At 41.9% G+C, this 14,425-nt stretch overlaps 1 protein-coding gene across 4 annotated transcripts in view; it reads left to right on the forward strand.

The window, feature by feature from the left end:
- Positions 1-14,425, forward strand: part of trappc9 (trafficking protein particle complex 9) — a 383,326-nt gene that overhangs the window by 353,870 nt on the left and 15,031 nt on the right. The window contains exon 21 of one of the 4 annotated variants that reach the window (XM_037542855.1): positions 6,270-6,615. The exons of the other annotated variants lie outside the window; for them this stretch is intronic. Coding sequence (XP_037398752.1) covers positions 6,270-6,364 — 95 coding nt within the window. The 3' untranslated portion in view covers positions 6,365-6,615. Of the gene's footprint in view, positions 1-6,269; positions 6,616-14,425 lie in introns of those variants that run through there. 4 annotated transcript variants of the gene reach the window in all.

Genomic DNA, 14,425 nt, shown 5'->3' on the forward strand with positions numbered 1-14,425 from the left:
AAGTGCCACATAAAATGACAGAGCGGGTCAGCGGATGCTGAGGGGCATAGTGCGCAGAGGTCACCAACTTTCTACAGAGTCAGTCGCTAAAGAGTCAGTCGCTCCAAACTTCATGTGGCCTTCAGATTAGTTCAAGAACAGTGTAGAGAACTTCATGGAATGGGTTTCCAAGGCCGAGCAGCTGCATCCAAGCCTTACATCACCAAGCTCAATGCAAAGCGTGGAATGCAGTGGTGTAAAGTGCCGCCACTGGACTCTAGAGCAGTGGAGATGTGTTCTCTGAAGTGACCAATCACGTTTCTCTGTCTGGCAATCTGATGGACAAGTCTGGGTTTGGCGGTTGCCAGGAGAACGGTACTTGTCTGACTGCATTGTGCCAAGTGTAAAGTTTGGTGGAGGGGGGATCATGGTGTGGGGTTGTTTTTCAGGAGTTGGGCTCGGCCCCTTAGTTGCAGTGAAAGGAACTCTTAATGCTTCAGCCCCAAGAGATTTTGGACAATTTCATGCTCCCAACTTTGTGGGAACAGTCTGGGGACGGCCCCTTCCTGTTCCAACATGACTGCACACCAGTGCACAAAGCAGGTCCATAGAGACCTCATGAGTGAGTTTGGTGTGGAAGAAGTTGACTGGTCCGAGTCCTGACCTCAACCTGATAGAACACCTTTGGGATGAATTAGAGCGGAGACTGTGAGCCAGGCCTTCTTGTCCAACCTCACTGTCTGACCTCACAGATGCGCTTCTGGAAGAACGGTCAAAAATTCCCATAAACACACTCCTAACCCTTGTGGAAAGCCTTCCCAGAAGAGTTGTTATAGCCGCAAAGGGTGGGATGACATGTTAAACATATTAAACCCTATTGTATGGTATCATAAAGGAAAAAAGTGGTATCAGTCCATCCCTTTCCCAAGGCTTCGGTTATCACCGTTGACTTCTAAAGGTTTATATGGAGCTGAGAGTCAGTTTCCTTTGTGAAACATACTCTCAGTCCAAGAATGCGGAGGTAAAATGAGGTTAAATGGCAGTTTGTGATGTGAGACTTGTTTTGTTTGATTTATTTATTTATTTATCTTTGATGGATTACGCTGCTTGCCACCCCCAGACGTTTGCAGCATTCAGCTGTTCGTGATTGTAAATGAGAGCTGATTTGGCGGCCTGTTAGAAACTGTACCCAATTAGCTGTAATGATACAGAACAACCGTTCCAACTGCTGCTTAATACAGCTGACATTCCGGGGACGAGTGAAGATTATCCGCACACGCAGAGGATCCTGATGTTCTCCGATGTGATGACAATGAGCTTATTTCTGAATCTGTGAAACGATCAGACACGTGGAGCCATTGGGGAGGGGAGGGGGGTTCTTTCTTAATGAGAAACAGAAAGACGCTTACTGATGATGTATTAGGATCACATCACACTTTCACTGACAACCATTGCAAAAGCAGCACTGTTTAGTTTATTATCCTACACTTTTCTTGTATCTGTTGCCTTTGTGGAGGTAACTGTACCCAAAAAGGTCACACAGTCACTCTTTATCACAGGCTGCTCTTGTAACTGTGTAACTTTAGCACTAATGTGGGTAAATGAGCTGATAGGCTGCCCTGTTTTGTGCCTCATCCAGAAGGAGTCCAGGTTGAAACACTCCTTATAACTTCAGTGTGAATGGGCGGAGCTAAACTACTGAAGGCTATTTAAGTGGATGTATGTAAATGTGTTGTTTCCTGTGACTTCATGGAAACAGTAAGTGTGTTTACATGCAATCAATAATCCGATAACTGCAAAAAATCTGATTTTGTCAGTAATCTGAACAATGCATTTATATGCACTTGAGTAATCAGATCATGGAAAACTACAGGTCTATAGGAGCTGGGCAGTGATCAGATTTCTGCTTTGCAACCAACCAATAAGAAGATGATGTGACCTAACCATAATGTAGCACTCTTATTACAGCCATTTTTTTGTTTTCGCACATGTTCTGACTGAGAAATGTGAAAGAAATCAGTGTAAGAGTTCACAGCACTGAGGAATCTGATTTCTGAGCTAAAATCCAGCCTGTTTATCAGATTTCTAGATCAGAGTGTGCTGTTTACATGACCATTTGAACAATCAGATAACTGCAGAAATCCGATTACGATTTGATTATTGAGTGCATGTAAAAACACTCAGTGAATTCAAAGTCCCAAAGGTGCTGGATGGAGCTCCATCTCTCCAGAGAGCACAGCTTCACTGCTCCACAGCCCAATGCTGGAGGGCTTTATACCCCTCTAGTGGACTCCTGGCATTGAGTGACCTTAGGCTCATGTGTGGCTGCTCTAGAATGTCCCATTATATTAGTCAGTGCTTTTGTAGGCGTTATTACTCCATTTGAATTACGCCATTTGAAAACAAAATAAGTCAAGCAATATAATAAACTCTGAATTTTTCTGGCTCGAAAAACTTGTACCAAAATTATGAATTAAAAATTAGATGGTAATGAAGAACTTGAAGTTTTCAAACCAATATAAAAATGAATGTTGTTACTGTGGTAAATGAATGAGCTCATCTAAATCCAAATAGTACAAAGTACTTTGATATAAATTTGAGTTGGTATTGTTCATACTGGCCACCCCACTCCAATGTCCACATGCATGTGCTCACAGACGGCTGGCTTGCTAAGTAATGATCAATCCCTTCACGTGCTGAATCGAGTGTTTGTTAGAGCAAAGAAAATGTAAAACCCTGCAGTGCACATCGTCTGCAGGACCGTGACTGAGGATGGCAGGTTCGGGCGACGATCCTCCTCGTTCCTGCCCTCCCTCTCGCCCACTCACACATACATCCCTCTCGGCTGGCGAGAGTCGTGACGTCCTGCTGTGGAGCATAAATCCCAGGCTGCTGAGGGCTGGGGTAATTGAACGTGAGGAAAAGGGGATCGATCACTCCACTCCAAATCCCTAATCAATCCCCTGATCAGCAAACCGGATTAGGATGCCGCTCTGCGGGGGAGTGTCTCTGTAGCCTCAGCACTTCCTCCTAATTGGGCTCCATACAAATGGCAGCGCATTGATTTAGAGGGGATAGAGGGTGAGGGACATAGGCGGAGGTGGGGGCCGGGTGGGGGGGTGGCAGTAAACTAATGGTTTTAAATTGTTTTAAAGCTGGCTATTTATTTATAAATAAATAAACAATTAAAAAAATTGACATGATTTTAACTTAACATATCCATTTACCACATGCTCTTAGGTGCTCTAACCACCAAAATACTAGCAGGCTTTCATTTTAGAGCACTGATCCTTAAGAAGACTTGCACTGCAGTGATTTTACCACAGGTAAGACATGTTGTTAGGCATAAAATCACTATAGAACTAAAAACACTTTTAACAGATAAGTTTGCACAGTTGAATCCAGGATAGTATTTTTTTTAAATGGCTCATGTCGTGGAAATATAATATTCGCCCTTCTTAAAAAAAATAGTTTGATGTAGTATGTAAGCATTGTTCAAGTTTCAGAACATATCATTCAATCCTCCCAGTTCATACAGTTCATATATGGAAACTAAGCTGCGAAAAAACATCCTGTTTTGAATGCATCAGTTTTGTTTTGTCACAAAACCAGGCATATTTGCATATAACAGCCTAGTCATGCTGAAGTTATAAGGAATGTTTTGGCACAGTTTTTTTGGAATTAGGTGCAATACAGGGCAACCAATCAGAATAGAAATGTTGATACTGTTCAAATAAGTGAACATATACAGAGAACACACTTAAATATTGTTTTTCCCTAATTTTACTGCACAGTTTCTGTTTATTCTAATTGAACTTTTTGAAATTTTATTTGGTGAGTTTAACACATTAAGTGTGAACATAAAACCATAACTTTTGCACAGGCCACATTTTCTGTTGTATTTTTCCCCCCAGAATGTTACGTTCAACAAATAAAGAGACATTATGTATCAAAATGTGCAGAAGTATGTTCAGGGCAGAGGTTGCAATAGTGTTTATTTTCACGTCATTCACGTCATTTGACCCTGGGGTGCCCAAACATTTGCACTCATGAACAGAGGTGGGGAAACAATCATGTACTTATGAATTATGGCTGTTTTTGTTATACAGAACTGCACAAACGTCATAAGTGGACAAATAGAAGACTGGATTTGGGCCCTAGTGGTCATATTTATCTACAAAACAGCATATCAGTCTGACCGTGCTCCTCACCCACCTGACTCCCCACTCCAGTACCCAGTACTCCATCCTTCTCTTCCTCTCTGTCTCTCCCTCTCTTTTTTCTTCTGGCTTCTTCTCCCTCAGCACCTATTATCCCCTGCCCTTCTCCTCCATTTTCCCATTACTCCTGACATTTAGTTGGTGAGTTCTTCCACCCTCCACGCAGAGAAGCATGTATTTAGGCCCCAGTATCTCTGAGAGGCAGAGAGATGATGTGGTGGACTGAGTCTCCTGCTGTGAAAACACACTCTGTAATTAAGTTTCACTTCAGCGGCTGTTCATAGACTGAGTGTAGACTATAGAGCTATTATGGCCATTATAATCTCTCTAACTGCTGTGAGGAAGGAGTTTAGCTTGATGTGATCATAAAGGATTGACCATTTACACCACTAACAAACTGCTGTCAAGGATTCTTCGCACCTGGCCGACTGGGAGTGTTAGGGCTGGGTACACTCCTAAAAACTATGGTTCTTCAAGGGTTCTTTATTAAAAAAAAAAAACAAAAAAAAAAAAAACAAGTGTATAAAACCATGAACACTCAAATCATTAAAGGCATCGTTAAAGGGTTCCTTGCATGATGAAAGGGTTCTTCTGTTGTTACGGTATCACGATTGTAACAGCAGAAGGACCCCTTTTGGGTGCTATATAGAAGCATTTTCAAGAAGGTTCTATACAGAACCATCTACAGCACAGTCGTGCACATTTTCTGTCAATCTGAAAAATGATTTCATGATGCAGAGAACCTTCTAATCAAATAAAATGCAAAGGGTTCTTTGAGGGTTCATGGGCCTACATAGAACCATTCCTCTGAAGATGCTGTCAAGTATTGCAGACTGAACATTTCTTTCCGAAAGGGGGGGAATAAAATATGTTATGTCCAGAAATAAACCTTTCGTTGTTGTGTGGAACAGCTGACAGGCCTTCACAATGTGAGACAGATGTGAAAATTCCAGATTTTGACCTGGAGCAGCTTCAGGACGTGAAATTCGTCATGTTTTCAGTTATGTCCAGAGCGCTGCTGGGTCGAGATTACAGGAACTCGGCGTTGAGGTCTGATGTAATTAAATGTCAGCACCTGTAAAGAGCTAACAGCAGAGAAGTGTTTGAGGATGAGGCTGCAGGTCCAAATTGAAGCATTTTTCATCATCTGTGTGACACAATCCCATTTTAATCAATGTTTCAATCTACATCAACACCAGTAGATGTCTTGCATTCATCAAAACTTGATCCAGCTGCATCTGTGTTATTGGTTCATGCCTGTGTGAGTGAAGCATAGCGAACTCCATGCTGTAACCCATATACACACAGTACCAAAAAAGGACCAAATTGGTTCTTTTATGGCTCAAAGAAGTAAAAACCCTTTTTTTTTCCCTTCAGATTTTTTTTTCAGACTCAGATTTCTTTACAAATGTGGTGATGATGGGAACCAGGGGTCACAATGTCTACAACACAAATATAGACATTTTATTCCCTGTCCAAAACCACCAGTGAACCTACCCGTGTCTTTTAAGTGTGTATATGTAATGTTGACGCAGGCTATTTGACCTTCCAACACCCTGCATATACCCCTCCTCACCACAGACCAAAATCTGACCTCAGAACTACCGTAAAACAGTGTCTCAGGCTGTGCATTCATGACTATAATGTGTAAGAACATTCTGTGAGGGAGCTTTTAGAGGTGGACGTCTGGCTCCTATCACCACCAGTGAGACCACTTGACACCAAACTGCTCTGGATGCCTCTCTTTACATCTTAACTGGTGGAATTAATCTTAAAATGGTGGAATTCCCCTTTTATGCAACAGGTTTTGTTTTGCAGTTTTTAAAACACTAATTTGAGCTCATATACATTATTTGTGCTGGTTTAAAAAAGAATATTCTCTTCCAAATGCGTTGGATAAGTTACATTAAGTATTTACACTGGAGAAGGTGCTAGAATTGCGAGGGCGGCTGCAGTTCAAAGGAAATCGCCTGTTTCCAATTATTTGTGTTATTATAGCTCAGCCAGTCTACCTTTTTGAATTATTTGTGTCCTAAATTGTCCGTCATGAACCTCTTCTGTTTCTGACAGGCTCTTTAATTATCCTGAGAAGAGGAGAGGGTGAAAAAAACAACAGAAAAGGTCCAGAACGGCCTCCTCCACTGATGAATTTCTCTGTGAGCTAATGGAGAACGCTGAGAGGCCATATGTAGCGTGGCGGTAGCAGAGCTCGTCCCCGCGGCCCACGACTGATCACACGCTGCAGTGATTCAGCTCAGAAACCGACCGAGAGCAGCGTTTAATCTGGAGCTTCTAAACAGAGAGACGTCCAATATCACCCACAACGACAGACCCGAATTAGATCTCTCTCTCTCACTCTCTCGCGCTCTCTCTCTCTCTCTCTCTCTCTCTCTCGGGAGAGCCCCGAGTTGTGGCCAGAGATAGCCTGCCAGTTGTGATTCAGTAAATAAAATGTCAACATTGCTGAACATTTTCTTTGCTCGGCTCTTTAAAAAGCTATAAATAATCGCCACTTATAAGTGATGTTAAAAGCGCATCTTAACTCAGGTAAATAATAGGAACACCCACAACTTAAAGACCCCTCACACTGGCTTATTGTTATTGATGGCTTATTATGACCCAGACAGGCTTATATATTGTTCTGCTGGCTTGGTAAGGGTGGCACCCCGCTGACCCATGTTACGCTACTGGTCCACCCACATTACTGTCCTGCATAGAAGCTCTAACTAGTTTTTAATCACCTCAAACAGATTTCAGATACACAGAGACTTTTATTTTAGAAAACAATCTTGGATAAATATAACAACTGAGAGAGAAGAAAATAATGAACTTGGCCAAGTATAAAATGATTTTATAGAAACTGTTGCTAACACTGTGCTAATTATTTACGCAATGAATTTAGAGATTATAACCAAAGAACAGACGGAAGGAAAAAAAATCTGATTGGGCTGTGAGTGAAAAATGAGCGAGGATGAGTAGAATTCTGTGCAGTACTCTGCTTAAACCCTGGTGGGCTACCCAGAAAGCGCTGAGCAAAATGCCAGTGGACCACCAGCTTTGCCACTGAAAACTCAGACTTTGTCAGTACGTCCACAAAAAGCAGTTCTTAGGACGCCATGTGGCATCACTAGTATACTGCAGTATGCTAACTGGAGGAAACTCACAGCTACAGAGCCAGCGCTAATGTAGCTGACTAAATGCTCGAGTTACTCGTTAGCTAAAATAGACATAAGATAGTGAAGCACAGACTTTCAACTGTGATGGGGTCAAACTTACATATATCTGTCTAATATTCTGTCAGATAGGTGTGTTAGCGACCTGGCTATGCTAGCATTCTGTGATCCAAGAAGCTTTTAGTTGTAGCTTAGCATAATAACAGCTTCACTCACCACAGCACAGGTTTGGAGGTTTAGAGGCCAAAGGCTGTGTTTACACAGCAGGTAAAAGTGGCCCAAATCCGATCTTTTTCCTCATATGTGACACAGATGTGTGTCAGTGTGAACAGATAAACACACTGAATCGGACATTTTCAACTCCGATTTGAGACGCTTTCATATGTGGAACTGAAATCCGATCCGTATCCGATCTGCGGTGATGTGGAATTCATGCAAATTTTACATCTGTCCAGCTCATCATTCGTCATAGTTTTGCGCTGCTGAGACTTCTAAACATTTAGGCTGATGTTTCTGTACCAAAAAACAGAAGAGAGTCATCGGAGCCGCTCAGTGTTCGAAGACGTTTCGAAAGAAAAGGCTGAACTTGGCCGGAAGAGACCGAGTGACCTGTTTCTGCATTACCACTAAAGGCTAGTGTTGGCTTACTAAGCAGGCTAAAGCAGCTTCACACAGTACAACACAGGTTCAGATCTGGCTTAAGGACACTCATGTGGCCAAAGTTTCAAGGATACAGACTCAGTTCTGAGTGAGTGGCTGGAATTGAAGTGAAAGAAAGACAGAATAACTGTTATGTGGTGTGGTGAGCGAATATCCCACTAAGCTAGCGGCTGAATAAATGGCTCCACTGTGCTCCATAGAGCTGTTCAGTCCTTGTTCAGTGTATTGTTTAATACTTTTCGCTCTCAGCGTTGCTCAGCTCGTTCGTTCTCCAAAGGAAAAACCCCAGCGTGCAGGGTAGTGGAGGGAAGGGGCAAAATTTAGCTAAAAATATTGTTATTTCACTCATTAAGCTCATGGATGTTTATGAATAGGCATGATTATGCAAATTGTAAAAGCCCCTTTGTCTCCCAGTTTCCAAGCCCTGCCTTTTTAATCTGTTACATTTTAGTCATTAACATTTATTTCCTAACTCACTTTGTTTGAGTTTAATTTCTGTCTGCTGTGTTGGTTCAGTGTCTGTGCTGCAGTGTTTGTGATTGGTCACTTCTCTCACTTTGAGCTTTCTCATTTCGTTTTAGACCAAAAGGATCCAAAAATAGAAGAATACCACTTACAAATCTTCAGTTCCTGTGCTGGTAGATGCTGAATGTACTAAGAAGTTCCACTGCAGTTCTAGAAGTTTCTCAATACCTAAGGAAATGTTGTACGTCCTTGATCAAATTACACTTCGTTGATGTCCTAAATGCCAATAAGTGAACACATCGTTAAGTGCACTTTCTTCAAGTGTTCTTTAGTAAAGGGTATTGTTCTACATAGAGCCAGTTCATGCTTAAATGGTTCTTTGCATGGTAAAGGTTCTTCAGATTGATGGAGAGTGTGTTGTGTATTACAAGCTTGACATTGTGAACAATAACGGAACCCTTTTTGGTGCTGTTTTCAATAAGGTTCTGTATAGAACCATATACAGCATGTTCTCCATCAATCTAAAGAATCATTTGACCATGCTAAGAATCATTTAGTCACAAAAATGGTTCTATATAGATGCCAAAAGAACCAACTTTTTCAAGAGTGTCCAAACATCCATCCATCCATCCATTTTCCAAGCCGCTTCTCCGTCAGGGTCGCGGGGGTGCAGGATACACCCTGGACAGGTCGCCAGTCCATCGCAGGAGTGTCCAAACTGCTGATTATTTGCTGAATTTAATGAATTAGGGGAAAACACCACTTAAAAGCATTAATATTTTCTTTTTCTAAAATGTAAATCCAACAAATAAAAATAAATTATGCACTAAAAATTCCAGGAAAATGTCATCATCAAGTTTATAAAACAGATAGTTTTGGTCCTAAAATCTGATTGGCTGAGCTGCATTCAAAGTCATTGTAAAATCCAGGATATATGCACAGCTATGACAACCTCACAACAACTGAACTCTGTACTACTGGACCACAGCATGAAAAACCCTGTTGTTAATTGATTAGTCTTTGATTCTCATGCTGCTCACATTAAGCACCGATTGAACTGATGAAGTGAGAACCGGTTCTCTGTCTAAACTGAGGGACTGACGACTTATGTTCTTAACTAGAACCAGGCTGGTCAGTCAGCTAACAGGCTAAAAGAGCCAACAGCCTAAACAGCTCCATCATTAATATCACAGGCTTGAATTAAAGCACTTACAGTAGGATTTACTGTGAAACGGCAGTATAGAAGTCTGAAAATATCACTTCAAGTGTCTGTGTTTCAGTCAGAAGTCGCGTCAAACTCAGGCTGAATCCCAAACGACCCCTTACCCCCTAAATAGTGTTCTAGCTAGGAAATATTCTAGCCTCTACAGACGAGGGTAAATGTGTCTGAATCCCAAATCACTATTTCATAGCTATATTTTGCTCTGTTGGGCTGCAGGATCCAGTATTTAAACTCCTACGTAGTGCACTATGTAGGGAGCAGGGAGCCGTTTGAGATTCAGCCCCAGTGTGAGAAGAGGGCGCCGCTGGAATGGTGCTAAATAAGACTCCCGGTGGAAATTTGTTAACTAAAAAGTACTTATAAAGCGAAGGTTTTTGTACTAATCAGATGTTATGTTGGCCGCCATTTCACATCGTGCCTAAGAACACCACCCTCCCTGTGATGATATCACAGTGAAACTCTGCCTCTCTTGGTTTATTGCTTTCTATTTGATGCAGAGCTGTTGTTTTAACGCCACTTGGAAAGCCGATAAAACGTCGTATAATCGGGGGTGCCTAAACTTTTGCACACGCCTGTACATTTTACTTTGGAAGGGTATCTGAACTTTGACTCGAGTCATTATTTCACCAAAATAGGAGCTCCTTTTCTGGAGCTAGTATTGAGGCTCCTCCACACACCTCCAGTGTGTGCCGGTGAGAGTTTTGGATGGCGGTCCAGCTGGTCTTCTGAGCGTTCCTACAAATAGTTTATGTCTCAGGGTTGTCCAGAGGTCTCCACCCTCACACACTGGTGGGCTTTTTGCTCAGGGATGAGAAGTACGCTGCATGTGTTGTGCAGAAGGCTGTACTGCGGCGTATATGGAGCCGTTGTGGCATAAAGACGGGCTAATTTTACTCTGGGCTTCTAGTTGAAGCCAGAGCTGGGAAAATGAATGATGTTAATTATAAAGGACAGTCCTTCAAGCTCTAGCTTGGGTTGGGTTACCCCTCCCTCACTTTCTCTTTCCATCCATCCCCTCCTCTGCTATTTCTCTCTCTCTCTACTGCCGGGGGAAACCAGAGACGGATTTGTTTTTCACTTATCATTTTGTGGATGTATGTGTGTGGAGGGTGAAGCGAGAGTGTGTTTACATTTTCTAACCCTGCTTCTTCATATCCACTCCGACACTCAGTCCATTCATATTTCTTCATCCATACATTCTTCCCAAGCACATGTATTTCTTCATTCTCTCATAAAAATAAAACGTATGAATCAGTTCATTCATTAAGTTCTCCCTCACACAGAGGACGCACTCCGTTCATGCCTGTATTCATACCTCATTCATTTGTTCCTTTGGTCACTTGCTGATTTGCATACTTATTCAGTCACTCGTTCATTCATTCACTCATTCATCTTTTCATTCATTCATTTGTTCGCTTTACTTACACTAGCTTATTTATGAATTCATTCATTACCTCTAACAGAAGCTTTACAGTTTTGTAAATGACAGTTCCTATTGTTTTCATCCATTCATCCATCCATTCATTCATTCATTCACTTTGCTCACACTAACCAGTTTGTTCATTTATTTACTCACCTCTACCTAAAGCTTCACAAATCATTTTTGAAATGATTGAAAATGACTGTTTTCTTGAATTTCATGAATGAATGAATGAATGTGAGTGACTAGTCTGCTCATTCATTCATCACCTCTAACAAAAGCTTAACACGTTTTTTTTGTTTGAAAATGACGATTCCTACTGTATTCATTCATGTATTCATTCATTCATTCATTCATTCATTCATTCATTCGCTTTTCTCACACAAATTTAGTTCATTCATTCATTCATTCATTCATCACCTCTAACAAAGGTTTTACTAATTATTGTTTTAATTTGAAAATAAGAAGTCCTACTGTTTTCTTTCATTCATTAATGAATTCATTCATCAATTCATTCATTCATTCATTCATTCATTCTGCCCACTAGTTTGAATGTTTACTTATTCATTCATTCATCCCTCACCTAAACATAAGATGTATGCATTCTTTTTTTAGGATGAATTCTTCCTGTTTTTTCATTCATTCATTCATTCAGTCATTCACACTGACTGGTCTGTAGGATCCTTTGTTCATTGATTTTACCAAAGCTGAACACGTTTACAGAATGAAGATGAGAATCCCTCCTGTTTCATCTGAGAGCTCAGACACAAAAGGAGGCCTTCAGCTGAGCTCTCGTATCGTTTGCCTTCAGAAGAGTGCTTGAAAAGCCCCGTTCTGTATTCTAACCAGGCTGCTAGTGGCTTTTTGAATTCTGTCTCATAGCAGAAGAGCCCTTGAAGCCGTGCGCCTCCTGATCTCTGTAATAGATCAGTGGCGAACCCTCAGGGCCTTTAAGGCCTTCAGCCGGTGCTCAGACTTACACGAATAATAAAAAAACCGTCAGTTTAGATTACTCAGGTTAGATAAATACGATCCTGACTTGCGGAACGAACTGACGTCCGCTTCCTTGGTTTGGAGTGTAATCTGCTGAATGAATGAGTAAATAAATGCTGTGTAATGACTGAGTGTGTCCACCTTTAGAGTAGTTCTGCAATGGCTGCCTGGGCTGTAGAGCAAACACAGCGGAGCGGCTTTAATTTTATTTTATAAATGTGTGAAGTACTTATTGCACTTTTAATATCAGCCTCGAGGGACTGAGCTCTGCAGAGGATTTATTCAGTGAGTTATGTTGAGGGTCTTGCAGACTGGCTGTGTGATTTGCGGGGAGCATGTGGTGCTGCATGTCGACCAAACTGTCAGTAATCTGCGTACAGTAGGTCCTCCAGCATGATTGCTGTAACATCTGGGCTGGACCTGACATGATCACTACAACACCTGCACTTGCGTGGGCTGCTCTTCATTTGCTTCTATGTTGTTTCGAATGCTCTGGTCATGGGTGTGCTGGTCAAATGAACAGCCCAAATGAACTAGAGTGAATGGAAAGAACATTCTAGAGACTTTCAGCAGTCGAACACACATCTGGATCACCCAGGGATTTTCTACATTTACTACATTTCATGTAGTAACTTTCTATGTGGGAGCTTATAGAGGTGGACATCTGATTCCCATCACCACCACTGTGAGCACCAAGTCACTCTGAATGACTCTGTTTACATCTTAAACATTAAATGATGTAGAAAGTTGGAAATTTGGTGGAGTGAAAAAAATGTAAGAGTTTATAGATACACACACACCTTCTAAGCCGCTTCTCCTTCTGGGTCACGGGGGGTGCAGGAGCCTATCTCAGCTGGCATCGGGCTGAAGGCACCCTGGACAGGTCATCACAATAACAAAAATGTATAAGGGCATAGATATGTGCACACACTCATATATACACACACTGACATTCATTAAAAGTGTTAAAGAAATAATAAAATGTTTTTTAAAGCAGAATATTGTTCGAGACCACTAGTAGACTTTCAGTGTAATGATAAATATCATATGTATGTCAGACAGTGTAAAGAAACCATAAGAGTGTGGTTTTCCTGTCAGTGGTGAGGTGAAGGCTGCAGACTGTAGGCCCTGAGCTGCATGGAGAGTCTGCGGTGATTGTGTAACTGGGGAAGTAGAGGTGCTGCACTCAGCCAGGTGTGTGAACGCCAAAGGCTTATAGTGACATGACCTGTGTGTTGGCTGACACGGTGGTCACCCCCGGCAACCACGCTGACATCTACAAGATAGAGGAGGAGTGAGAGCGAGAGAGAGAGAGAGAGAAAGAGAAAGAGAGGGGTGTTTACTTAAACCCTCAGGACAGCACTGTGAATCATACACCTGCTCACTTCACAGAGTTCCGGCTCGCTGCACACAGCTCTGTCTCTCTCTCTCTCTCTCTCTCTCTCTCTCTCTCTCGCTCTTATTCATTGTTTTTTCTTTCTTTTACTTTCTTCTCCCTTTTCTCTCTCCATCTTTGTTCTTTCTTTCTATTGCCCCATTTTTCTTTCTCTCTTTCTTCTTCTCTCTCTCTCTCTCTCTCTCTCTCTCTCTCTCTCTCTCTCTGCCATCTCTTAATTTTTTCTTTTGCTCCTATTTCTCTTTCTCTCTCCCTCTTTCTATCTGTCTTTCTCTCTCTCTGTTCCTGTCGCTCCCTCCTTCTCTCTCTCTCTCTCTCTCTCTCTCTCTCTCTCTCTCTCTCTGTCTCTCTCACCCCACCCCCCCTCCTCCCTCCAACATGAACATGAATAAAACTGAATATATTTTGTGGTATTTTGCAAAGACTCTTACCAAAAGATACAGCTATTAAGAGAAAACCGAGTGTCATGGAAAACACTGCCATCACTGCCCGAGTAGGGATTAGAACCCCTTATATAGTACAAGACTGTAACACTAATGGGTATAAACTCCAGTTTGAACTTTTTATTACGTAGGTCTGCCTTAAAGACATTGTCAGTGCTTTATCAGCAGAATTTACAGCTCTGTGCTGATGCTTTCATGTCAGGTCGAAGGTACTGAGGTTAAATCTCACAGGTGGTCAGTACTGCACCAGAGGGGTCCCACAAGAGTGATGAAGCTCATGAATCATGACCCAACCCACTATGGATGTTGAAGACTGACCATATAAATCCAATTATCAAATACACTGACCAAGAGGGCTCTTGTACAGTCTGAGGGCCAAAGGTCAGCCAGCTTGTTTTGGGCTGCTCCCCTGTGACTCCGGCGTCCAGCCTTTTACGTAATTTCTCTTTCACTG

This window comes from Pygocentrus nattereri, chromosome 11 (assembly GCF_015220715.1).
Source record: "Pygocentrus nattereri isolate fPygNat1 chromosome 11, fPygNat1.pri, whole genome shotgun sequence".
Classification (NCBI taxonomy): domain Eukaryota; kingdom Metazoa; phylum Chordata; class Actinopteri; order Characiformes; family Serrasalmidae; genus Pygocentrus; species Pygocentrus nattereri.